Genomic DNA, 27545 nt, shown 5'->3' with positions numbered 1-27545 from the left:
TTTTGAAGACTTTTTTATTTAACAAGATATTCCAGATGTATTGTCTTCAAACAAGTCCCTATATCTGGCTGAAATAGTACTTGTTAGGCAGTTGTGTCTTATATTAAGTGTAATGAGATATTTTGACTAGAAATGAGACAAATATACTTGGTAAGACTTTGATTTTTTCCAGTGTGTGACTTGCTGCTCCTTCACTGGTCGATTTCTATTACCTGCATTTTTTTCAGGTATGAAACATGTAACAATTAGAGTTGTACTGTAGGTAAATATTGTCATTTAAGGGTTCAAAAGCACAGTTTGCTCTCAAGAATTGGACATTTTTATACTCATTTGAAATCAAACATTGCTTTATTTTATTTAAGTAAAGCTTAACTGCCTTAAAAATGACAAATTTATGCTTAAAATAACTTTACTTTAAAATGTTACTCCAGCTTGAATCCTGTCTCCTGATACTGCAATATGTCCTATATCTGCATAGCAGGTGGTTGGTTTGGGCTATTAAAAACAATCTTAAGGTTTGGTCAAGAACCAGTACGAAGGAGCTGTGTTCACTGTGTCCATTCTGGGCTATTTGTAGCAGCAAATGGAGTTTAATTTTTGCACCGCAGAACCTACTCTGTCAACTCTGTTTAGGCCCAAAATACATCTGTGATATGTTCAGAGAATATAAAGCCAGCAGAGCTCTTAGATCCAAGGACTCAGGCCAGCTGGTCCAGTCCAGAGTCCAGACTAAACATGGAGAAGCAGCATTTAGCTGTTATGCTGCAAACAAGTGGAACAAACTGCCAGTGGAGATTAAACTTTCACCAAATGGAGACATTTTTAAATCCAGGTTAAAAACATTTCTTTTCTCATGTGTCTATGCATGAAATCTGCACGATATCTTTGAACTTATCTGGACTGTTGCTTGTTTTTAAATTCATTTTAATAATTTTATTTGTTTCTCTTTATATTCTTTTTTGTATTTTTAATGTTTCTTATACTCCCTGCTGCAATGCTTTTATTTTATGTGAAGCACTTTGAACTGTTTTGTACATGAAATGTGCTATACAAATAAATTTGATTTGATTTAAACACAAGGAGAGCCTCCTGTAACATAACTGTACAACGATTGGTCCTCATAACGTGGAGTTGGGACTGGGTGAACACCGCACGTACAAAAGTCTTACAAAAAAAGAAATGATTGACTATCCTTAAAAAGAAAGAGATAAGAGATGTGAAAATTTGAATATTATCTGTTGCATGAGGACATGAAAAGCACTTCAATTTAGCTCCATCACAGCCATCAGCAGAGCCGCACACCTACACACAATCACTGGGTCCTGATCATCCCAACCATAAATCAATAAGCTCATAAGTGTGATTGGATGGTGTTAGCTAACAAAGTGCTTATTCATGGCTGTGCGTGAGCAGGAATGGAGCTTTTCAATCAGCAGGTCGAGCCAAACAGCTGACGGAAAAACAGGCGGACGGGAAGACAAGTGGCGGTTTGCCGCTGATGATTTAAATGATGCAGCAGTGCAGCCAGCTTAATGATCCAACCGTAGTTCCTACGTCATAATGACCGCGGCTTGGAGCATAAGCAGATATAAAGCACCTAGCTCCTCTGTTTGCTTCATTCAAAAGATTCATTTTCTGCATAACTCATAACCTTAAGGTCATTTAAAAGTGATGAATGTGAATTAAACAGCAACAAAAACAACAAAAAACAAATGCATGAGAAAATAAAAAAAAATCAAAGGTGCAATAAAAAAAAGTTACACAAGCACTCATAGAACTGGACTATAACTGAACTCTGAGGGCTACAAACAGGAAAGGACGACGTTGCACTGTAAAAAAAAAAGCTGTGGTGGAGCACAACTTTCTGAGAATATCACTTTTGACTTGATCGTCTCAGTCAGCAGTGCACAGTGGGACAGAGTGAGCATCCTGTAAAAACTGATCCATCATGTGTCACTGTGGGCTGGACAGTTTGGGTCGGTAGATGTATGTTAATGAATAAAAACATGAACCGTCTCCACCTCAGACTGCTGCAACATTCCTACATTTTTGTGATTACATCACAGCCGGTCGGAGCCGATGAATACACACAACCACCGAAGGACCTCTTGTCGTGGGTCTGAATGACGATTGAACCCCTTACCGTAGCAGAGGAAAATGATGTCGGCCGGTCTGTGGGCGGCAGTGAGTTTTTATAACAGAGAAGGAAGGGCTCAAAAGGTCCAGCTCTAAGCTCTTCTCCAAAAATGTGTTTAGAGGTAAAATGCAAATGCTGTTCAAGCGTTTCTTCTGTGTGAAAAATGGTCAATGGCAAAGATGGATGACTGATTCCTTACACTATGCAAAATTAAAGGCAAAATATTAGGGCTGGACAACGATTTAAATTTTTAATGTAATTAATCACATGATTTCCCTGATTAATCGCGATTAATCGCATTTGTATGCAAAATCCAAAACTGAATTCAAAAGTGGTGTATAGCCTTTAGCATTTAGTTTTATTTTAAATGTGCTGCCATGTGAATGAAAGTGCCATAACATTTGTTGTGCAAACACACTTTTAACATCAGCATCTTTCTGTAGTTTTTATGTAGAAGCCTCGCTCCACTGTCTGTTTCCTTGAATGACTTGCTGCTATCAGTTGTGTGTTTTGCCTTTAAGTGATATTTTAGACTGGAACTACTACGCTGAGAAGACAATTCAACTTGGCAGTGTTTACAGATGACTTTGGTTCTGTCGACTCCGCCGTCTGGAAGAACTTTAAAATGAAAATGGCCGAGTAAAAGTTCCGTACCCTTCTCCATGTTTGGTGGATCCGCCGATTACTTTCTTTTCCGGTTCCACAGCAGACAGCAACAGATTTTTACAAAATAAAAGCCTGTGAGCAGCAGACTTTTACAATAATAAAATAAATTTTAAAAATTAAAAAAAATAATAATAAAAAAAAAAAAACTGCGTTAATGGCGATGAAATATTTATCGGCGTTAAACAATTAGCGAGTTAACGCGATAATAACGAGTTAACTCGCCCAGCCCTTCAAAATATCAAAGAAAACTTCCTTCCCAGTCCCTGGCTCCAGCTTGAGCTCAAGTTGTGATGGAATCTGTTGGTTCCCCTTGCTCGGTGACTCTTTTTGAATTGGCATTGTCTGAGATGGACTAATTTGGTTGAATTGTGATTGTTTTTTCAATGAGTCGTATCCTTGTGTGCCAGGATATGACATTTGTTGTGATTCGGTGCTATATAAATAAAACTGAAGTGAATTGAATTAATCTGCAGATGACACAGAATGTGAAGGAGTCCCAATACAAGAAATTCTAAACTCTTGTTCATCTGCATAATCTATATAATTTTCCTTTCATATACATTAAGGAATTTACCGTAAAACCATGCTGGATATTTTGGCTTCGGTTCCTCTAAGCTGACATGTCATCAATCTTCATGCACGGTCTGTGGAGCACTCAGGGTTCACACTGGGTGACCTTTGTTGAGGTATGAAGGTGCTTAATACGATGATCATTTCTCCCTATACATAAACATTTAGGCAGATGCTCAAAGCGTGCTAACTCTAAATAACATCTACAGCTCAAGATGCTTCCTTTCAAAACATATTTGTATTTTTACATTATAAGATCCAACGATCCAATCCAATCCAATTTATCCATAAAGCACATTTAAAAACAGTTGACCAAAGTGCTGTACACTCAAATAATACGAAAGTAAATCAAATAAATAAACGACAGTTGATGTGATGTATTGGTTCCTTCTGTATTTTTTGCTCAGGCCACACGGAAGAAGAGGAGAAAACGCTTTAAACAAGTTGAAGCAAACAAGTTTTTTGTGTCTCTGCCTCGGTTTCTTCATTATTTCTTATTTATATTATTTTATTCCTTTTTTTATTATTCCTTATTTCCCTCCCTCCTATTTCCCTACAGTTTGCTTCCATGCGCATTAGTATGCTGAAAACTAACCTCATACTAATTAGGGCCTCAGTCTGATCTGACATAAATCAAACAATCCACACACACACACACATATATATATATATATATATATATATATATATATATAAAAACATATTTTCATACAGCACCTCATGGACAAATGATCTACATATTTCAAATATTAATGGGATGCCGATGGAAACACACCCAGTGTTTCCACCTCTGCGTACTTTCTGCTCCATCCTCTGTTCCTCTTTAAAGCCTCCAAATCCACATCAGTCTGTCTGTCGGCCTTGTTCTGTTATGTAACTGTTGGATTCAAGCTGGTTGCCAGGTTGGCACAGATCTGCATGTGTCCGTGTGTGCGTATGTGTCGTATTACAATAATATCAATGATGTCATCGTGCTTTTCCACCGGCTTTGACCGAATACTCCCTGTCCATAAAACCCCTGCTGATTTTTCTTTTGATAGAAACATAATGACACGAGACGGATTATGGGGGGGGGGGGGGACCTCGGAACAAAAAGGTAAATATTCCACAAATCCCCAAACAATTCTCCAAATTTCTTGATGTATCCTTTTAATTTTACTTTCTAAAACCAAGCATTGTAACTTCATAGTTATATCAAATTCTGATGCCAAGCAAGTGTGTCATACATTCCAGATTACTTCAGAGAGCCACCCTGCACAATAAAGATCACTGGAACTGAAATATGGTGCGGAAAGGGTAACAAGCAGGAGCAGCAGCACACATCCACACAGATCAAACAAACATCTGTGCAGTTGCACGTTTCACCCCAAACCAGCGAGGAGAGGGCAGTCAGAGGGCATGAAGCTCATTAGACAACAACGAGAAGTGCTCCCATATGGAAGTTTTTCTGTGCCATCAGAGTTTGAATATGAATTTCTAATATTGAATTTTTACAGCATCAAAATCAGACTTTGAATTTGAAAAACCAACAGTGTAAAAAAAAAAAAAATCAATTTCTAAAAACAAAAATCAGTGGAAAAAAATTCAACTTCAAAAATTTCAATGTACAATGGGGCAGACGCCCCATGTACAGAGGCTATAGTCCTCGCTGCAGCTGGCCCCGGTTCAAGTCCCGCATCAGACGGCCCTTTGCTGCGTGTTGTTCCCCCTCTCTCTGCCCCCTGCTTCCTGTCTTTCTGAACTTTCCTATCCATTAAAGGCACAAAAGGCCCAAAAAATAATAATAAAACTGCGTTAATGCGCAATAAAATATTTATCGTCATTAAATAATCAACGAGTTAACTCGCCCAGCCCTACTTTTTACACATCCCTCACTTTTCTGCTTCACTCTCACTTGCAGATGGTTCGGGTTAGGAGTTAAAATACTTGCATAGTTTGGGTCAGAATTACTACATCTTGTTAGGTTCAGATGTTGGAAAATACACGGTAAGAAGTAGAAATAAATATATGATATACACAGTTAGGGGTTAAACACTTCACCATTTGATGTTTGCTATTTCCATCATGTCAAGTTGACTCAGATAAAAGCCAGTTATGAGCTTTAATCACTTATCTGATCACACAGTTTGATCTTACTGGGCCACCAGGGAGGATTGGTGGAAAAAGGCCTAAAGAAAGGTCCACGTCTCATCTGTCTGTCCGTTCTGTTGTATTTCTTATGTGTGTCCATTCTTGTATACCTTTATTGAACTTATTTTACTTTCTTTGTAAAGTTTCCTGAGACTATTTTTGTTGCTTTATGTCCAAACTGAACTGAACTGAACCAACCGACTGAGCTTTCACAAGATGTTTCCGACACTAAATCCACGATTTGGAAATGTCCAAATGTTGCCAATTTGTTGGGCTACAATATTCTAAACTCTGTAAGAGATGTTTCACTTATAAATGTACAAAACTATGTGCAAGTGTTTATGTTTTAGTACCACAACTCCCAAAAGAAAGCAGCTAAAAAGAAATCCTGAGACCATTTAGCATGACTTTGAGATTTCACTGAAATGTAAAAACAATCAAAACAAAAACAGCTTTATGAGTGAATGAATTTAGGTTGTGCTGCGTTTGTGCTGTGCAGAAGGTGTTTTACTCACTTCCCTTCTGAGCCGTAGCTGTTCATGCTGTCCTCTATGGATTCGTGGCTGGCCTGACGGACGGTCCGACTGGGCATCTCCACCGCCAGACCCGTCTCCGTGCTCCTCTGGATGCCTCCTTTCAGCTTCCTGCCTTCTGTGTCCACTGCAGGGAAACACACACACAGAAAGTCCAAAATGAGTCTGCAGTGCACGTGCAGGCAGTGCAGTGGAAACTGCTACACCAAAGACCCTGAGGTGGGGAGGAACACGAACTGACAAAAAGAGTTTTTATGATATTAAGCAAATCGTTCAAATAAACTGTAAAAATGTTAATTATAATACGTGAGCTTGTTGTGTTTTGTTGTTGGTTCTTTGGTCATTCTAAAAGGGATTAAATGAGACTGATAAGCAGAAAATCTAATACAATGCACATGCACACACACGCGGTACTGTGAAGTTAGTTCTGAAATTATTAAAGAGTGACCTAGAATGGTTCTATTTCGATCGCGCTCATGTGGGATGGGACGTTGGCAGATTTGGGTTACTGCTTCTGCTCCCTGACTGATTCCATGTGATCATTTTTCTCCCGCGTTAGTCCACACCAACTCTACCGACTTAAAGCCAGCTACAGAGTCCAGATAACTTATAATAAAATATTTAAAAGGAGTGAAATTTATTCCTGCTAAGTAAAAGCACATTAACTTTATTTAGTCTGATGCTCAGAGTTTGTTTCACAGATATTTCTCTGGCCCCGCATGCCTCTGCCTGACTCTCCTACCTCTCATCCTGCTTTTGCATTCTCCAGAATTGCTTTGTGGATTTTAGACAGACATATAAGGCACATAAAAGCTGTGGCAGACAGAAAAGACAACACGATTCAAAGAAGTTTCCTCCACAAGTGAACATTGACTTCCAGCGTAGACTCTTGAATGAATCGCTGGTGGCTGCCGCATCCCTTTTTGCCCTGATTTAGACTTAGACTTTCTTTTATTGTCATTGCACAAAAATCACAAGTGAGTTTTGACAACAAAATGTCGTTCCTCGACTTCCGGTCAACATTGCTAGATTGCTAGATATTCAAGCTATACAGACTGTACAATATAAAAACGGTATGGAAGTGCTATGTGCCAGCACTCGGAATAAAGAATATAAAAAATATAAAAAATAAATAAAATGCACTTAGTGCAAAAGTGTTGCTAAAATATTGCACTCAGCCTAAGGGAAATTGCACAAACAGAAGTGTGTAAATTTCAGTCTGTTGCTGCCGTGTGTGTGAATACAAACCGCTTTGATTCCAAAGTCCATCTCAAATATTTTACTCTGTAAACTCCACTGGAGCTGCAGGAACATTTCATCTAAAATAGCAATTATCGTTTTGCATTAACTACAAAGTAAAACATTATTAATTCATCTCAGTGGGACTCCAAGTGGCTCGGGACAACAGTATCTTTAATTGGCTCCTACTGGACTTGTATTAACTCATGGACCCGATTTTCCAGGGGCCAACATGGTTCAAAGCTAATGCAACTGGACCTGATTCTCAGCAAAAAGTTTGAGCCACCTGAACCAGAAAAGCTACCAGGGCAGTTGGTTTCCACAATAATTAAGATCAACTCAGCCAGCTGCTCATAACTCCAAACATAAATAGCTATAATACGTAAAGATTGGGCAGGCGGTACGAGCCAGGAATGACACGGCGATGAGTAGATTTGTGATCTAAAGCTAAGCTATAAAGAAAACTAGAAAATTTCTGAAGAAATTTTGATGGGTGCCAATCTACTGCCCGTCCTATAAAAAAAAAGTTCAGTTTAGTTGAAGTTGAGAGTTACCTGTCACATATAAACTTTGAATGAGGTCTCTGTGATGTCGTATGGCTGAGTTATGAGGCCTCCAAAATAGGGCAGTTTTTGGCATTTGAGGCAAAAGTGCCTTCTTTTTCTCTCCTTATGACTATGAGTTTTAATCCTGTTGCATATGCCTGGAACAAACCAGGAGGTTTTTTTTAAATTTATTTTGAAATACGTGCTTTTATGTTGAAACAAGTATAACAGGAAGTAGCGCCGGTTAGCCCCGTGAGCTACACACATAAAACCTGCGTTAATGCGCGATGAAATATTTTTTAGACGTTAAATAATTAACAAGTTAAAGTGATAATAACGAGTTAACTCGCCCAGCCCTAACCTATTGTGTGAGTCGGGAGGTCAGTCCGTCTGTCCACCTTTTGCACCTCTTTAGTTTTGCTCTTGCAGGTTTTTTTTGTCCTTGATGACTCCTGCCTTAAGGTAATGACATGACAACAGAACATAAAAATAACTCTAAAGAGTAACACGGTACTACAGAATTTGATGAGATAGTTATTTTTTTGCATTTAAATGTTAAAAATTTATGAGATCCTATTTGATCCTAAGGAGGTTGGTGATCACAGACCAGTGGTTGCATGTTCCCATCCAACTACTACAGTTTAAATATATCTTGACATGCATTATTGAGTTTTTTTTATCTTGTAATGAACATACTGACTGGGTTTGTTCTTAAGAATGTCTCTCAGGAGGTAAACAAACAAAGAAACCTTTGTTCAACCAGGCAGAACACTGAGATCTGGGATTACTGTGAGGTTCAGAAACCTTTCTGTCTGCAAAATCAAAGTTAATTTGCCAGATGTGTGGGCAGGGGGACAAATAAAATCAATGGCCAGAATGGTCGTTTGAAATCTTAAATCACATTTTCTGTAATCAGATCATACGTTTTCACCATTACGGTGAAAAATGCATCTAATCAAGTGTTTCTTTTGCGTGTTACCACAAAGAAAGTTCTAACATAAATCCCTAATATTAGGTTGCACATGCATGTTTGCGTCTGTCTCCTAATAATCCCATAATGCAATGTTCAGCATCTCCCGACATTAAAATCTAGACCGTGTGACCAAAAATCTCCCAGAGTCTAAAAAAAAAAATCACAATCTACTGCTCCGCTGCTGAGAGTCTGTTGTACAGAGAGTGAATGAGTGATTTTTTTGGGGCACAGCTTGTGTCATCAGCAGTGACATACACGGTTGCCATGGACGTAGAAGCTGTAACCATGGAGATCGCAGTTGCACCCAAGATAGCAATGAGAATGCTCTGTTAGACTTTTCAAACACAAAGGCCTGTAATTTCCTACATTGTCTTGTTTCTGTCTACTGTGTGTGTGAGTTCGTTGTTGGGTCCCAAATCTTGAGGAGGCTCCGTGTCCAAAAAAAATCAAGTTGTAAATCTGCCACTTTTAGGGTAAAGATTTGGGTCAGGGTAGAGTTCAGTTGGGGTTGGGGTGAGGGTTAAGGGGTAGATGCACGAGACAGCCATGTGAGGGTAACCTCTTGTCACCTCCTGTCATCAGTGGTGCAGCTATTTAGGCAGGACAGAGTTATGTTCCTATTACTACAGGTGGAGAAAGGATGGAGACACATCAACCACCATTTCACGGTGCTAATGGGATTTTATCTTAGTTTTACCTCCATCTAATACGAAACGCTTTATTTATAGCAGAGCGAAACAGATTTCTTATTGGAAACATTTCAAGGCTGATTATGTTTGTCTCTTACACTCTGAACATTAGGCCGATGATGCTTTTCTCTACTCATCTGTCTGCCCACGTGTTTACATATCTGTGTCTGTGCTTCAAACTGTACCTGCATTCCACCTTAATTGCTCTGCTCGTCATCCCATTCATTGAATTCCATTCATTTGAGTCCCACAAATGCCGGAAAACTTCCCTGCACAAGTCATTTAAGGTAATGCCAATTGTATTTATTATTTGTTAATTTGTTAATTGCTATTTGTTATTTTGTAATATTTGGCTCACTTATTATTTAGTTACGTTTTGGGGGTTTAGTTTGGGGAATACACCTTTTTTGGTTGTTTATGATATTTAGTATTGTTTGAGTTAATTTGGGTATTTAATTATGATTTTATTTTGAAAGCTAGCTGGGGAATACATGTCCCAGGATTGATCTGTGGATTCATTCCTACCATTTATGGCTGATATCAAAACCAGTCCTGGTTAGCTGGGGCGCACTGGGAGAGTTTACTTAGATGGGCAGGCAGTCATAGGTGAGCGGGCACCTGGGAGGGCTAATGGTTTTTTACCAGGGCAAGAGAGGCGGCAAAGGCCATTGTTCTTTGTTCGTTTGCTTGGTTGGAACAATAAACCTAAATAAACCTAATTTTTTTGCCTTGACAATGGACTCATTTTACCTGCGTAAATTCACTCCCTAGGTGTCTCAGTGGCCGTTTGATTTAATTTAGTTTATTATCGGCTGTGTTCGAAACCGCATACTACATACTAGATACTTGCAAACTTCATACTTCTATTCTGCATACTTCCATACTGATCGATCAGACAGTATGCAGAGCATTTACCCACAATGCATTTCGCTCTTGCCCGAGCCAAAATCAGCCGGCCTGAAGCTGATTTCACTTAAGCTTTAAACTCTGTAAACTTTAGCAACATTTGAAACATTTTCAGGCGAGAAAGTAGTCGTTTAGATCCCCAACGTGTTGAATCTGACAAAATACCGACTATTAAACTGGCTACTAAAGCTAGCCGTAGCACTTCCGGTTATTTTCACAAAATAAAATACCCGTTGCCTTTTATCATAGGGAAAGCCATTACGATACAATTGGTGCTTTTGTTTTGAAAACAGGAAGGGAACCTACCCTCGTTGTAGCTAGCTTGAAACTGCCGTTTTGACAGGAAATGACGATCGGCGACGTCACGTTACGTTGCATCGTGGGTAGTTTGAGTATGAGAAGTAACCTCATGATGCATACCCAACATTTTGGCGAATCTAGTATGCATCTGGGAACTTCTCGCTTACTCAAACTCAAATACTAACTCAAAAAGTTAGTACGAGTAGTGGGAGTAGTAGGAGAAGTATGCGTTTTCGAACACAGCCTTGGTTTTGACATTTTTTAGTTTTGAGTATTGACACAAGAGGACGAATAGCCACAACACTAATGTTTCGCAAATGGATTCGTTTGAGAGTCGGTGCCATTCAAAAGCCATCGTGAATCAAAAGGTGAGAAGTTTCTCATTCCCGTTAAAGATGGCCGACCCAGGACTGAAGGGGATGTGAATAATCAACAGTTACACAACTCTTCTGATGACGTTCAGGCGGCAGCGAACCTGCTGTGCTTTCTCACTGCGTACATCCATTCAAGCTGGCTTATGTCACATGTATAATGGATTAAAATCATGGCTTTAAGACTTACACAGAGTATATAATAAAGCTTTAGATTAATTAGAGACTCCGTATCAAATATCTACTTTCACTCAGTGGTTACATTAGCGACTGTTTGACAAGTCGGTCTAACATGTACTCTACAGATGAGAGGTCATTTTGTTTTGATCACTGTGGATTCTTTTAAATAAGGCCTGAAAACTCACCTTTTTAGAAAAGCCTTTAGTTTAACTGAAAAAATCTTAAAATTATTTTTCTGTTTGTTTATTTGTTTTGTTTTGTTTTTTAAATGCTAGTTTTAAAATATAGCACACTGAGGTCATTAAGTTGATGTAAAGTGCTTTATAAATAAAATATATTATTATTATTATTGATCATGGTTATATTTTATAGAACTTCTTAGTTGGGAAAACTTCATTAAGTATATGAGGGTTTGGATAACGTATTAGATCATGCAGGGTCCAGCTCCTTCTTCTTGCTGATTCTGTTGGTTTTAAATCAACAGAGAACAAAGATGGAAGAAGAGTGAGAGGAAACTGAATCTCATGCAAAAAGATGTTGTTTTCCTTAAGAGCATCAGTGGAATTCTACTCGAGCAGTCTCCATCCTATTAGTCCCATAAAAACACTGACAAAAAAGGCCTTTTTGAGGCTATTGTCAACATGAAATAAGTCAGTTTATCTGAAATGAATTATTCTATTTTTATCATTTCGATGCCTAATTACATCAGGCTTCTGTAACCAAAATTTGGTCGACCAAAGTATTTTAAATGTAACTTTTGACTTTTTTCACATAAATGAATTCTACTTCAAACCTCAGGATATTCCGTCTCATTTTCTTTCGTTTCTTTTGGGATTAATTTGTTCTTTATAATCATAAAACAAGTAAAATAAGTTCCCAAAGTACCCAAAAGGAAGTCATTGCTTTGATATTTTAATGGTCTTTTTTGATGAATATCTTTATAGAAACTATCTGCCTGTCTGATTCAACGCTTAAATTGATGTAATACTTTCATATTTAACACCAACCAGATGAACTAATCACCCTAAAACACAAATGTTTGCAGGTATAAGAAACAGAGCCAACCTTTATCTGCTTGGAAAGCTAAGCTACATCACCCCTCTTACCAGCCGTTTTATTTGTCTCCAGATGTCTTTGGCTGTGTTCGAAACCGCATACTTCTCCTACTAGTCATACTAACTTTTTGAGTTAGTATGCCAGGTTTAATAAGCGAGAAGTTCCCGGATGCATACTAGATTCGCCGAAATGTTGGGTATGCATCATGAGGTTACTACTCATACTCAAACTACCCAAGATGCAACGTAACGTGACGTCGCCGATCGTCATTTCCTGTCAAAACGGCAGTTTCAAGCTAGCTACAACGAGGGTAGGTTCACTTCCTGTTTTCAAAACAAAAGCACCAATTGTATTGTAATAGCTTTCCCTATGATAAAAGGGTATTTTATTTTGTGAAAATAACCGGAAGTGCGTTGCTCACTACGGCTAGCTTTAGTAGCGCCGAATTCGTCGGAACAAAATTGTAAATAGCCGGTATTTTGTCAGGTTTTCAATACGTTGGGGATCTAAACGACTACTTTCTCACCTGAAAATGTTTCAAATGTTGCTAAAGTTTACAGAGTTTAGAGCTTAAGAGAAATCAGCTTCAGGCCGGCTGATTTCGGTGGGTAAACGCTCTGCATACTGTCTGATCGATGAGTATGCAGTGTGGAAGTATGTATGTAGTATGTAGTATGCGGTTTCGAACACAGCCTTTGATATTTTTTAGTTTCCCCTTTACTCTTTTGCGCTGATTTCACCTGTCTGTCTGTCAGTAAATCCACAAGTCTGGTCTAAGCCACCTTTAGCCGCTTTCGGACAGAGTAGTTATAAGAACGCAGTTATCAGAACTGTCCTACTCGAATTTCGTTCTGATAACTGTCCTTCTGTTTCAGTCTGCATTCGCACATGAGTCGGGACTGATGCGCCCCGTGCAGCCGTCTGCGTCAGTGACGTGTTACGTTAGCCGTTTAGCGCCACATTCAACAACAAAACAAAACAAAACAAAACCCGGTAAAAGTAAGGAGAGAAGAAAAAACACCACAAAAAGCTAACATGGAGAGCGGGGAGGCCGCCGTGTTCATGGTCTGCATGATGGTGATATTAATCATGGACGATCACATCAGGCGTCTAACATCGAGGCTGGAAGAGCTCACAGAGAGAGTCAGGAGATACTTCTTCGTTTCATGAAGGAAGAAAGGAGAGCAGAGCGCCGCAGACAAAGGAGACAACGTGTAAGTTTAACTTATTAAACACCCGCCGGTTCTGTCTGTGTGGTATGATGAAACATTTCAGCCGTGATAGCATGACATGGGGCGTAGCTACCGACCACCAAACACCTCCGTCAGATGTGTTCTATAGAACCATGAAAAGACCCGACCTCGGAGAAGGAGCTAAATGGTTATAGGAACTGAGGGAGAAAGCCCCGAGTTCCTGTATGTGCGAACACGGGAGAAAACGGCCCCGCGGATTAAAAGGTTATTAGAACTGCCAAAGGTTCCTACAGTCCGAAAGCGGCTTTTGTCTCAACGTTCAGAGCCCTGTTAAGGTTAAAAAGAAATTGAATTTATGTAATGTTCATTCATGGTGTCGTTTCAGAAAATCCGGTGTAATTTCTGCCAGATATGATTTGGGATTGCTGTTTGAAGGTGAGCACCATTTGCCTAATATCCCTAAATGTCAAACATATTTACATATCGTCGGGCTCATCTATACCAGTCAGATCCCCTCTCTTCACTGAGCCTCCAGAAAAGAAAAAAGACAATCGAAGTCGAACCTACTCATTCTAAAATAGTCTTCTGCCTTTGCTGTGAATGTAGTTCACAGCGTGAGATGTGGAGCACCTACTGTGATGTAGCACAAAAAGTGTCTGAGGTGACGCACAAAAGTTGTGATGTAGCAGTCAGAGAGCCAGGACTCATTAGTTCGTCTCCCAGCAGAGGGACGTTAATGAAAGCGGAACAGACACCAAAATAACTGCTCCTCATTCAGCCGACGGATCTGGCCAACGCAATGACTGACAGCCAAGAAGACTGGAAGCTAAAGGTAGGTCACAGCTTGTGGCCTAAATTACCTGAAAGACAGAGACTTTCTGCAGGAAGCCAATATTAGCTGAGCCATAAATGCGCACTGTGACAGTTTGTCTAGACTCTCTTCAGTTTAACTTTGTTGCTCTCTATCTTTTTACATCAGTTAACATCACTTATATTCAATGTTTTACTTTGAAATGTCGTGTCTTTGTACACTCATGTTGGATTTGGCACATTTCCCCTTTTCCCCTCCACACCTGTTTTTGAATGGTTAATTATCCCACACCTGTGTTCAATTATTGTTGGCTGCTGTGAAAAAGGCATGTGCGAGCACTGTGGGGTAACATCGATTAATAAAAGCCTATGTTGCCTTCTTCAGAGCAACAGCTGGGATGAAGATAAAGTATCTGAGATAAACAGGCATTCGTCCAGCCTGCAGAAGTGGGTCTAAGAGTGTTACAATGAAGTGACTGAGTGTCCTCCTCTTTTAACAAAGTTTAGTTTTGCCAGGTAGCGTGGGTGCGAGGCGTAAAAGGAAAAAAAGCAAACTGATTTATAGGACTGGGCGAGTTAACTCATTATTATCTCGTTAACTTGTTAATTATTTATTTTTATTTAATTATTAAATGTTTTATCGCGCATTAACGCAGGTTTTATTATTGTAAAAGTCTGTTGAATGCATCACATTCACACAGTTACAGCAAACACCACGAAGCATGGAGTAATAAAATTAAAATAAACTAGCAGGTAACATCACCGCTACAGGTGCTCCTCGGTCTCTGTGTGAAGCTACTTCCTGTTTTACTTATTTCAAAATAAATTTAAAAAAATAACTCCTGCATTTACAGCCAAGTTGAATCGTCTTCTCAGCGTAGTAGTTCCAGTCTAAAATATCACTTAAAGGCAAAACACACAACTGATAGCAGCAAGTCATTCAAGGAAACAGACAGTGGAGCGAGGCTTCTACATAAAAACTACAGAAAGATGCTGATGTTAAAAGTGTGTTTGCACAACAAATGTTATGGCACTTTCATTCATATGGCAGCACATTTAAATGCTAAAAACTATACACCACTTTTGAATTCATTTTTGGATTTTGCGTACAAATGCGATTAATCGCGATTAATCAGGGAAATCATGTGATTAATTAGATTAAAAATTGGGAATATTATTCCAAAGGTCCAGCTGAACCGGATGACAAAACCTAGACTGTGAGAAAACAAAAAGACTTGACTTGACATGGCATGGCATGACTTACTGTGACAATGACGGTGTAAGGATCTGACAAAAACAATGAGGAAACCTGGAAACTAAATACTGACTGAGTGCAACTGAGGGGAAAAACACAGGTGGTGTGAATGGAGGTGATGGCAGAGCAACAGAAACTATGGGGAAAACATGACTAAACTGGACTGGAAAACTAAGGCATGAGAGAAAACTAAAACTAAACATGAACTAAAAACATGGCGAAAACCCCCATGGACGTGACAAGTTTGTCTAATACATTATTAGACAGACTTCTGCAACCAGGTGGTGCAGAATTCTACACATGTGGAGGAACTCACAGAGGCTGAAACTCTAAATAAATATTGTTAGTAGAGCTGAGCTCACGCACGATGGTGGCTATTTAATAAGAAATCCAGAATATCGCTCCAGATATCGCTACGATTTCCTGTTTGAATTTCAGGAAAATGGGTCACGAATTTATTGAGAACAAGTCGGTTTTGAAGAGCAGATGCATGGCACCAATATAAGCATCTAGGTTCACTAAAGGCTACCATTTACTAGCGAAGCACGTTGGAGGTGATCTTCTGAGAAGCTGTTAAATAAAGAAATGTTAATCCAACACATTTCCATTGACCTGTTTGGGATGAATAAATTAGACTGGCAGAGGTTGGCAGTACAAGCTGTGTTGCTAATGGTTGTAATGAAACAAAATTAACCAGAACGCAGAGCTCTTACATCAAGGAGAAAAAAGAAAAAAGGACAACAACAACAACTGTGGTGGACATCCACTACAGACAAATTAAGAGAGCTAATCTTTCAAAATTACTGTCATAATTGGGAATATCCAGGATATTCCTAAATGATGTGAGAATATTGTTGCATTTTCCCCCCCATAACAACTATTATATGCTTTCATTATATATAGTTATTACTGCTCCTTATGTTATTTCCATTACCCATAATGTGTATCCGGTCCAATTCAAAACAAGCAAAAATAACAATCATCAACATCTCTTCTGAAATTTTGTAGATGCAAATCAAAAACCACCATGAAAAACATTTGATTGATCTACGAATATCATCTTAACGTTGTTTTTTCCCTCTTCTTTAACAGTCCAGCTATGAACTCAGTGTATTTACTTGTGTGTCCCACCTTTATTTTTGCCTCATAAGCTGACTGCTTTGCTCTGTTTTAACCCAGGCTGGAGTAAACACTTTGATTCTGGATATTTATTCTATCTTGGTTCCCTGCATGTGGGATGTTCTGCACTGTCGACCTTAAATTATTGCTGAAATGTCAATGGCACATTTTTTTTCACAAAATATCATTTTTGACATCTTAAATTTCTGTGAAAGAAACAAAACATGTCCATCATAAAAGATTCAGTAAGACATTTGGTGTGTCGGCTTCAGCCAATGACATTTGTTTCAATCGATTTATGACTCATGAGTCATGTGAGGTTGTAAGCACAGAGCTGGTGAAATAATATCCTCCAACTGAGACAGATTGGCTGACAGGAGGACAAAATTAAGCTGAAATTCAAATGTTGAGAAAGTGGTTTACCTTTCCGAAGCACCACCAACAAATCGCCGCCTGCAAAGCGACGTGGCAGGAATAAAGCGCCTCGTTCACATATGATGAAGCATCACACAGGCGCTGCGCTTCCATCTCGGGAAGCTTATTTTTGGGAGAAAACCCCCAAATCAAGTTTTAAATCTCTCGACTTCACAACACCTGAGGCTCGGTTTGCCTCCCATGCAGCACTGAGAGCTCATAACATATCCCTTCACTCATCCACCTTCCTGTGCTTCAACACTGAGTTTTGGCACAAAGACTTAATGAAGACGGTTGGGGTACATTCACTCCTCTGGGTCACGTTAGGGTGGAAAAGTAGAGACAGATGTTGTTTAGCTTGGCCTAATTTGCCTCAGGAAGAAAAAGCAGACATCTAAAAATGAGTTGCAGTAAACATTATAACCGCTTTGAAAGACCTGCCGTTTGCATCACTCCAGTCTTGTGTCATTATTGGCTGGAGCGTTTTGTACAGCTGTGCGGAACTACGGCATCTGGAAAACGGTTCGGCAATAATGCACATCTTTACCCCTGCGGATGACTCCTGCGAATGGTTCGATAAAATGAAATAGATGCCGCAGTGAGTGGAATTGCTCTGTCACCACCGGCCTATTCATTACAGAAAGAGAACATTTGGCAGGAGCCGCTTGTCAGAGAAAGAAGATCCTGGGAGGCACTGAAAAAGTTGCATTTATTTAGAAAAAACTCTCCCGTCGGAGGCGTAACAGAACGATGACGAGTGACGACTCGGGCTGGGGGTGAATAAGAAGCTGCTTTTTAAACCTCTTGGCAGCACAAACGATGGCAAAGCTGATCATTGCACGCTGGAAGTCGGGAGTTAATTACCTTATTGGTAGATAAGCATTTGTCAATTTTTCTCAAAATGAAGGATTTTGGTGAGTCAGCTGTTTAACTGTCTCGAACACCTGGGAGCAGTAGCAGTCTGAGGGAAGCCAGTGTTAAAGGAGAACTCCGGTATTTTCAACATTAAGCCTCTTTTCTGAGTCGTCTGCAATGTTTTAGAACCCCCCTCACCGCTTTTTTGATGTTTACTGCTGTCTCCGGTATTTGCCTAATTTTGATTCTTCTCAAATAGTGCGAGCATGAACGAGCTGCCAAATAAAACACGACAGAAGCAACTTTTCGCCATGAAATTTGATATGGATTACCAGTGCACACCAGTAACCACTCCGGTGAGTTGATGATTTTGAAAACGGACGTTTATGGTGCTTTTACGGACCTTTGTAGACATGCGCATGACTTGCCGTTCTGAAGCAGTTTGAGAAGAATCAAAATTAGGCAAATACCGGAGACAGCAGTAAACATCAAAAAAGCGGTGAGGGGGGTTCTAAAACATTGCAGACGACTCAGAAAAGAGGCTTAATGTTGAAAATACCGGAGTTCTCCTTTAATCCTGGAGTGACCTTTGACCTTTGATCTGAGGTTGGACAAACAAATTAACAATGTCGTCAGGACTAGTTTTTTCCAGTTGCGTCTCCTGGCCAAAGTTTAAATGTTTTTAAGTCGTCATGACCTTGAGAAAGCCATCCGTGCCCTAATAAGTTCAAGGTCAGACTGTTGCAATGCTCTTTATGTGGGCGTCTCCCGGTCTTCTCTCAGCCGCCTTCAGCTGGTGCAGAACGCTGCTGCCCGTCTTTTAACCAACACCAACAGACGTGTGCACATCACTCCTGTTCTTAACTCCCTCCATTGGCTTCCTGTCCTTTATAGAACTGATTTTAAACTTTTAATGTTTGTTTTTAAAGCTCTTAACGGCCTCGCCCCATCGTATTTATCTGAGCTTTTAACAGTTCTGGTAGAGCTCTGAGGTCAACAGATCAGTTTCTGCTGGAGGTGCCCAGGTCAGAATACAAACCCTGGGGTGAGCGAGCCTTTTCCCAAAGCTGCCCCCAGGCTCTGGAATAAGCCCCCCGTCCAGCTGCGTCTTATTTCTGACCTGGGCCTCTTCAGATCCAGGCTAAAAACCTACTTATTTAGGATGGCTTTTAATAGCCAGTAGTATGATGACACTTTTATCTTATTTTATCTTATTTGATGTTGTTGTATTTTATTGCTTTCACTGTTCTTTTTATTGTTTTTATTTGCTTTTACTTATTCTTCTTTATTTATTACCTGCTGTAAAGCACTTTGGTAGCCCGTAAGGATTGTCTGTAAAGGGCTGTATAAATAAAATACATTTACATTTACATTCAATTTAGAAGGGATATTCACAGGTAAAAAGCTTCATTAGCCTGATGTAAAAACAAAGATGACGGCTATGCAAAGTATTTTCTTCAAGCCAAAGTCATACAATCTACAAAAGCTGTAGATTGTGGAAATATTAAAACAATATTAGCAAAGTAAAGGTGGTCAGATGTGTGTCGTTTGTGCTTTGGGGCTTGAGGGTGCAAAAGCGAATCAAAGGTGATTTACAGTATTCACCTAAAAAGAAGGAACAAAAGAAAGTGACTGTGGCCAAACTGTGGATGTAGAAAAGTTGGGTTTTTATATTAGGTCAGCTTAAACAGAGGGTGCAAATCTAGCTGTAGCCTCAGGTTGTGAGCCAACGGTCATAACTGTGACACTGGCTGAGCTTCAGTCAGCCCTCTTCTTCCGTCCCGGAGGCCTGCTCGGGGGAACGAAGGAAAATATGAGGACACTGATGTCAGGATATTTATGCCTTAGTCATTTCTACGTGCTTAAATATCTCCATATCATTTCCATACACATGCATATCTCTAATGGATTTGGTTTCAACATAACCAAAGGAAGAAAACTATCTGTCTTTCATGGACTCTGGTGAAAAGAAAAGAAATCTGTCAAGAGGGGAAGACAGAAGTGATGAAGTCCAAATTTTACAGTTGAGAGCAGGTGCTATAATAAAAGATCACATATTTCTGCTCCTCCAGACATCAAGTACGGTGCCGCTAAAGCAATCCAACCAACCGATGAAAAGTTCTCCAATTAGCCAACTAGTATTTATCTTCATTGGGAGACAGACTCCATAATCGATACTGTGTTCTTCCTTTTCTTGACGTAAGAAGCGGTGGAAGGTGGGTCGCTTTAAAGTAACGCAGGGAGACAGTTAAAATGAATTCCCAAAGACTTGCTCCCAACCTGTTAAATCAGATAAAATCCAGAACAGCCAGAAATTGTTTGACGGGAACATTTGTCCACGCATAGAATATGGCAGTAGTTTCACAATTCAGGAGGTCAAGGTCACGTTTATTTATACAGCACCTTATAACAACCTGGGTTGACCAAAGTGCTTTACATAAATAAAGAACAATAAAATCCAACAGATACATTTAACAAAGAAAAAGATAAAAGATAAAAAACAATTTACAAACACAGACAACATTTGTTTCACCCAGCTCTGAAAGCCTGGGAGAAAAGGTGGGCTTTAAGAGATGTTTTAAAAATGTCGAGAGTTTCTGATGAACGAATATGCAGCGGTAACCATGGTAACCCATTCCAAAGTTTAGGGGCAACCACTGCAAAGGCTCGATCGCCTTTCGTTTTTAGCCTGCATTTAGGCACCTCCAGGTAAAGTTTGTTTGCCGAGCTCAGAGCTCTGATTGGTCTGTGAACATGTTTGAGTTCAGTTAAATACTCAGGGGGGCCAGACCGTTTAAAATTTTAAAAAGAGTAAGAACTGTGAGATGACAGCGTTTTGTTAGGCAGCTTTCTAACCCAACCCATGCGGGTTTTTTTAACATCTTAACCATGAACATTAATTCCTAACCCTAACCATGTACTTTTAACTCCTAACCCTCGCCAGTGGGACTAACGTAGGAAAGAATAAGTACAAGTAATGATGGACGCACAGCAGAAGTGGAAACCAGCAGTCTTTGGCTTGAAGGTTGGGGGTTAAACACCGCCCACCAACTCCTCCTTAACATTCACATAATCATAAAACTGTCAGGGTAGTAATCCCGCGACAGGAGCAGAAACATGGCTATTGTACAATCTTTAAGCCTTGACTGAGACATTTCTGTGTTTTTTTTCTGTGGAGGAAATTTGAAACCTGTCCTGAGATAATGTTGTTTTGGTCCAGTTGCCTTTATTCGAACTCTTAGGAAAATGACAGAGAACAGTCATCCATCAACTGCAAGGTTGGGATTTAATGCCCACATTCACCAAGATCACATGTAGATGTGTCTGCGAGAAAGAAATAATCTGCTAAAAGACGCACCTCCAGACCTTCACTTGAATCTATTCAATTTTTTCTATGTTCAAAACAATGTTCAGGCACAAAAAAATCCCTATTTTTGTTTTTTGTTGGAGTCCAACTAACAACAATTGCTTTGTTTTTGTGCATGTATGCGTTACACCCTGCAAGATGTTCACAGATGAGTTAGAGTGCTTAGAGTAGAGTAGAGCTGAGTTTCTCATCGCCCGGTGAATCAGAAAACTTTAAGTTGCATCTGAGGACACGATTTGAACGACTGCATTTCGTGTCGGTTTCACAACTTTCACAACCAAACCCTAACACAACCCTAACATAACAGCACACGGTGGGAGCGGAGAAGTAACACAGTCATTGTTCAGGAGGAATAACGAACTGTTCATCTTCTAACTGCCCCGAAATGTTTCGCCCACGCATATTACGCTGGAAAAGCCAGACACCAAAACGCCTATAAAAAGGCTTTTTTGTTAAGAACAGCCTCTTCAGATCAGGATAAGACTAATTTGCATCCAACACATTAACTCTGACAACATTCCTATAGAATCCATTTATAAGCCGGAGCCAGTCTGGCCTTTATGTCCTCCCTGACCAACGTGGATGCAATGACTGGACAGCTTTACTGTGTTGCTGCAGGGACAGTAAATCACTTCAAGGGGTGAGCCAAATGTGCTGCTGCTTCCAGAGAGATAAATTCTACATCATTTTTGGCGAGATATTTGAAAAAGGGCTAACACGTGCACGTAAAAAAGCACTTCTGTTTGCACTGACTCACACATGCACACAACAGAGGCCTCTATCCTCGATTAGAGCTGGCACCGTTGTGCTGTTTCTTTTCCGGGCCAAGGTCGGCATTGAGACCGCAGGGCAGTGGAGAGGAATAACAGGTCCAGAGTGGAAGTCTTCAGCAAGAACTTTTTCAAATGACTGAAATGCCTGAGCAAGGGCTTTCTGAAAAAGAAAGACTCTGCTCTGATGACCTAAGTATTACAAAGACTTGATGACATTTGAAAAAAAGGCTCCACAAGAGCCGAGAAAAATCCATTGTGGACTGGTTTTACAGAGACGGTAAAGGCCATTTTTTAATGACACGTCCTCCACAAAATATTACTCCCACAGAGTTCTGGATTTTTCACAGAGCAAATCAACATTTAGGGCATGTCTGCTGGCAGAAAAATGGCACAATACTCACCACCAGTATCATTTCCTCAGCATATCATGTGAAAATAGGAATTGTTTTGTTTTTCTCATCTTAAAACGAGCAGTTTATTTCTACAGATGATGCACGCTTCACCTTCCTTTTGGTCCACCAATATATTTTTCATGAGTTTTTTTCTTTAAGCTTCATAAGAGGAGGTCAGGTGTGGAGTATTTACATATTTAGATTCAGATATCCATTTACGTTTGTGAGAACAAAAGTCATTCAGTCATTCAGTTTTAAAATCTTTACTCTGGCTTTCATTCAGTCACAGAATCGATTTTAAAAGCCGCTGATGGTTTACAAATCCCAGAACGGTTTAGGCCCAAAATCCATCTGTGATCTGTTCAGAGAATATAAAGCCAGCAGAGCTCTTAGATCCAAGGACTCAGGTCAGCTGGTCCAGTCCAGAGTCCAGACTAAACATGGAGAAGCAGCATTTAGCTGTTATGCTGCAAACAAGTGGAACAAACTGCCAGTGGAGATTAAACTTTCACCAAATGGAGACATTTTTAAATCCAGGTTAAAAACATTTCTTTTCTCATGTGTCTATGCATGAAATCTGCACGATACCTTTGAACTTATCTGGACTGTTGCTTGTTTTTAAATTAATTTAAATTTGATTTGTTTCTCATTCTATTCTTTTATATATTTTTAATGCTTCTCCCGCTCCCTGCTGCAATGCTTTTATTTTATGGAAAGCACTTTGAACTGTTTTGTACATTTCTCAAAAAGCCCACTATGGAGCTCCCCCTACAGGCTTGGAGGTAATGTACGGTTACACTGTCGTAAATACAACACCCTTTCGCTTTCACGTTTCACGTTTGTTGACGAACCGGCGAGGAGTCAGAAGGTGCAAGCTATGTCGACCGAGAAGGTAAGAGTAATCAAATGTACCTGGGAGCGTGAGAGGGGTCTATTTGTTTTTGCGGTAGGTGTGCCAGAAAGCAAGTCGAAGTACTTCCGCTCAGCTCCCGGGCTGGTCCAGCAAAGTTACATAGCGCAGTTTTTCCAACTCAGACCCCCGAAGGGCATAGGAGACAGGCCAATCGTAATATTAAAACTCATTCTAGCCGCACAATTTTCAAGCTGTTATTTTAAGGTAGAAATGTTACATAGTATCACTTTAAGCTTCAGGAGAGGAGGTCAGGTGTGGAGTAGTGTAGATATTTAGATTTAGATATCCATTGACATTTGTGAGAACAAAAGTCATAAATGTTTCTTATCAAAGCCTTTTTATTGAGCCACCGTACCCCACCTCCTTCTGAGTACTGCTACCATTGGGAAATAGGTGGGGTACACCCTGGACCAGTCGCAGGGCTCACACAGCGCCGACTGAGACTTTAAAAGAAATATCTATTTTGTCTGCAAGGTGCCTTTGTTCAGAAAATCCCTGGTGGTGCAATTGATTCTGCTTGGACTAAACAGGGTGAAACAGTAAAACATTTTGTCAGCCACACAGAGACCACACACTCCCTGCTCGCTGGCGTTAAACCGGGAAAAGTTGGAGCTCAGCTGAAAATCGAATGGCTCTATCGAGAACAATAACAAATTTACTGTGTCTTTAAGTGAAGCCTCCGTGCTTTTGATGACTCTCAAAACACTCATAAGCTGCTCAGCGAGCAACAGATAACATCTTGCTAAATAACCACCGGCGGAGGCTCCATTCAGCCATAAAATGCTGCTCGTGGAGAGAAGTGTTTCTTTTGCAGCTCAGTTCATCCAGCGCAGCTTTACGCTTCCCCCGCTGAAAAGAAATGTTGTTTGCAGCACTGAAGTGTCATTCAGGCATTTCAGTCTGATCACAAATACCAATCAGCGCGTTTACCAATGAGTCAAACAACGAATTTCACAGGAAATTGATGATGTTGAATTATTTAGCTTTATGACACCTGATGGGTTGAGGTTTGTCAGTAAGGTGTGATGTCAGCACATTACAGTCAATCATTAATAACACACAGCATTAACATGAGATAATCCCATTGGCTTTTCAGGTTTTCATCATGAAGCTACTCATGATATCCACCCTGACTCACTCCAAACATAAACCCCACGATAGAATCAAATATGAGTATGGTGAAACAAGAGGTTCTTAGACATTATGTATTCATATTCTGTATGTTTCTAATAGGGCTAGACGAGTGAACTCGTTATTATCGCGTTATTTAATACATACGTTATTAATTATTTAATGAGCGATAAATATTTTATCGCGCATTAACGCATTTTTAAATTTTTATTTATTTTATTATTGTAAAAGTCTGTTGCTCACAGGCTTTTATTTTGTAAAAGTCTGTTGCTGTCTGCTGTGGAACCAGAAAAGAAAGTAATCGGCGGATCCACCAAACACGGAGAAGGGTACGGAACTTTTACTCGGCCATTTTCATTTTAAAGTTCTTCCAGACGGCGGAGTCGACAGAACCAAAGTCATCTGTAAACACTGCCAAGTTGAACTGTCTTCTCAGCGTAGTAGTTCCAGTCTAAAATATCACTTAAAGGCAAAACACACAACTGATAGCAGCAAGTCATTCAAGGAAACAGACAGTGGAGCGAGGCTTCTACATAAAAACTACAGAAAGATGCTGATGTTAAAAGTGTGTTTGCACAACAAATGTTATGGCACTTTCATTAATATGGCAGTACATTTAGAATAAAACTAAATGCTAAAAGCTATACACTACTTTTGGATTCATTTTTGGATTTTGCGTACAAATGCGATTAATCGCGATTAATCAGGGAAATCATGTGATTAATTAGATTAAAAATGTTAATCGTTGCCCAGCCCTAGTTTCTAAACAATCTATGTTCCTATTTTGTACTCGTCCACTCTGCTCATACTACACAATGTATGTCCTTAAATGGTCCAAGACCTTAAGATAGCATAACTGGACTAAATAACTGGGTCAGATGAAACTTCTCTATCCTGTCAGATAGGTCTGTTACATTAGATACACGCCTAAAACAACACACAAACACGTTGTTTATAACATCCAAAGAACATGACGGTGGCTGGCCCGGTCATGTCACTAATAACTAGGGATGGGAATTGTTAAGAATTTAGCAATTCCGGTTCCATTATCGATATCGCTTATCGATTCGGTTCCTTATCGATTCTCGTCCAGTTAAATATATAGTACTTTGGTTGCAGTAACACTTTAATTTCAAGTATTTCAAGGTATTTCCCCCCTTTAATGTGATCAAAGCTCTGCACGTGTTGCAACTGGCCCTAGTATTGTCCTTTTTGGTGAAATATAATCAAACTTTGGAGCGCTTCTGCCTCGACGCCATGTTGGAAACATTCTGAGCCAAAATACGGAGATTGACAGTACTAACAGTACAGTGGGAACGCAAAGCTGACCCCAAAGCGACCCGTCCATACCGATACGAAGTATTGAACCGTACTGACAGTGGAAACGAGGCTTAAAATTCACGCCTGTCTAAGAAATTGTGTTAATATTCTACAAGGTAGCACTAAAAAGAGTACCAGTTAAGTGGTACCTCCTACAATGGAAAACCAAATAATCTAAAAAGAACGTAGTTTCTACAGAAAATGTCATCTTTCACTTCAACTGAGCTCGCCGTCTCAACTTTGACTGAACAGGAGATGAGAGCCTTTATTTATCCATCCAGCCCTTCATGTTTTGGCCCCGATGTATTTCTAGCTGATAACAATCTGTAGGATTCCTACTTGAAGCAGATTGTTAACACATCTTGTGTGTCCCCATCCGCTGACGTGACTGCAAGTGAATCGTGTTTGAAGTAGGTCCGAAACTTGCAAGATAACTATCACAAAATGCGACCAGGGAGCTCATTCAGACATGAAGACGACACGCTCAGCTGTCAGATTAATGGAAGGAGAGCGTGGAGGAGTCGGGTCGCAGAAGAAACGAGCGAGAGAAGAGTGTAAGGAGAGATAATCAGTAAAGATGGGTTCATGGGAGAACAGAAGGTGAAGGAGAGGACGGAAAATTAGGGGTGATGAGGTGTGAAAGACTGAAAGGGACAGGGAGAAAGGTTAAGGAAAAGGGACAGAAGGGAGTGAAGATGGCAGCAGAAACCGAAGAAGAGGAGACGGGGAAGGGAAATAAGAAAAACAACTAAAACAGCATTGTATATATTGTGTTTTTTGTAACTAATATTTCAATTTCATCCCTAAAAATAAATATCAGAGCAATTTACAAGCTGCTCGAGCAGGAAGAGAGGATTTAACCTGTCATGAGAGACAATAGGATGTGTCCGTCAAAGCTCGTTGGATCAACATGTTCAAATTGCCTTCCTGGAGATTTCCTGTCATTACCACACAAAGCACGGCTGTTAACTGGCTGTCGCACTTAGAGCCGAATCACACTCTCATTCATTATGTAAGCGTACGTTTGAAGAGGCATCAGTGCTTCTCTCGTCTGGCTTTGTCTCCACTTGAAGGCCCTGTCAACTTGACTTCCTGCTCCCAGGCTGTCACAGTGAAGCCTGACAGGAGAGACGGGCCCGTTCGATGAGCGTCATCCAGACCTCGGTTTCAAGTTCGTTCTCCGAACTTTGCTTTTCCTTTTAAATCTTTTTACACTCGTCTTCAAACAAACCGTTTTTCACTGCACCTCCTTTTGTTTAGTTGTGACTGAAGATTCAATCTTTTATGTCGGGAGTTTTTCACCAATACTTTAAGACCAATGAATGAATGAACGCGTACTATTGCACTGTTAACTCAGAGCTGCCGTGTTGTTGTTATTGGGGGCTTTCTACACACGCATCTTGTGGGATGACATCATGATGTCTTTCACTCCATGCTCTGTGACGGTTGGCTAACTTAACACAGAGTTTGCTACTGCTAGTTTTGTGCAACATGGCAGGATATTTATCAGATTTTGACGACGTGGTTGACGACTTTGAGTAAGATGGACGTCCTTACCGGAGTGAATGAGCTGTGCTGCAGCGGCGCGCGTCGATGACGTCATACCTTCCCCAACTTTCCCTTTAACGGCTTAAACATTGTCACAAAGAAGGTGAAAAGTGTCAGAGTTCTTTGAAATGTATTAAAGTAGATGATCAAAAACAGGAAA

The 27545-nt window shown here is 40.0% G+C and overlaps 1 protein-coding gene across 1 annotated transcript in view; it reads right to left on the bottom strand.

The window, feature by feature from the left end:
- The window catches only part of rims4 (regulating synaptic membrane exocytosis 4), a 62864-nt gene that overhangs the window by 16163 nt on the left and 19156 nt on the right, over positions 1 to 27545 (bottom strand). Inside the window, exon 3 of the mRNA XM_075460174.1 lies at positions 6019 to 6163. Within this exon, the coding sequence (XP_075316289.1) occupies positions 6019 to 6163 (145 nt within the window). The remainder of the gene's footprint in view (positions 1 to 6018; positions 6164 to 27545) is intronic.

The sequence above is a fragment of the Odontesthes bonariensis genome, chromosome 3, assembly GCF_027942865.1.
Source record: "Odontesthes bonariensis isolate fOdoBon6 chromosome 3, fOdoBon6.hap1, whole genome shotgun sequence".
NCBI classification, from domain to species: Eukaryota; Metazoa; Chordata; class Actinopteri; order Atheriniformes; family Atherinopsidae; genus Odontesthes; species Odontesthes bonariensis.
The sequence above is the reverse complement of the archived record's forward strand: the minus strand, read 5'-3'. Positions and strand labels throughout refer to the sequence as shown.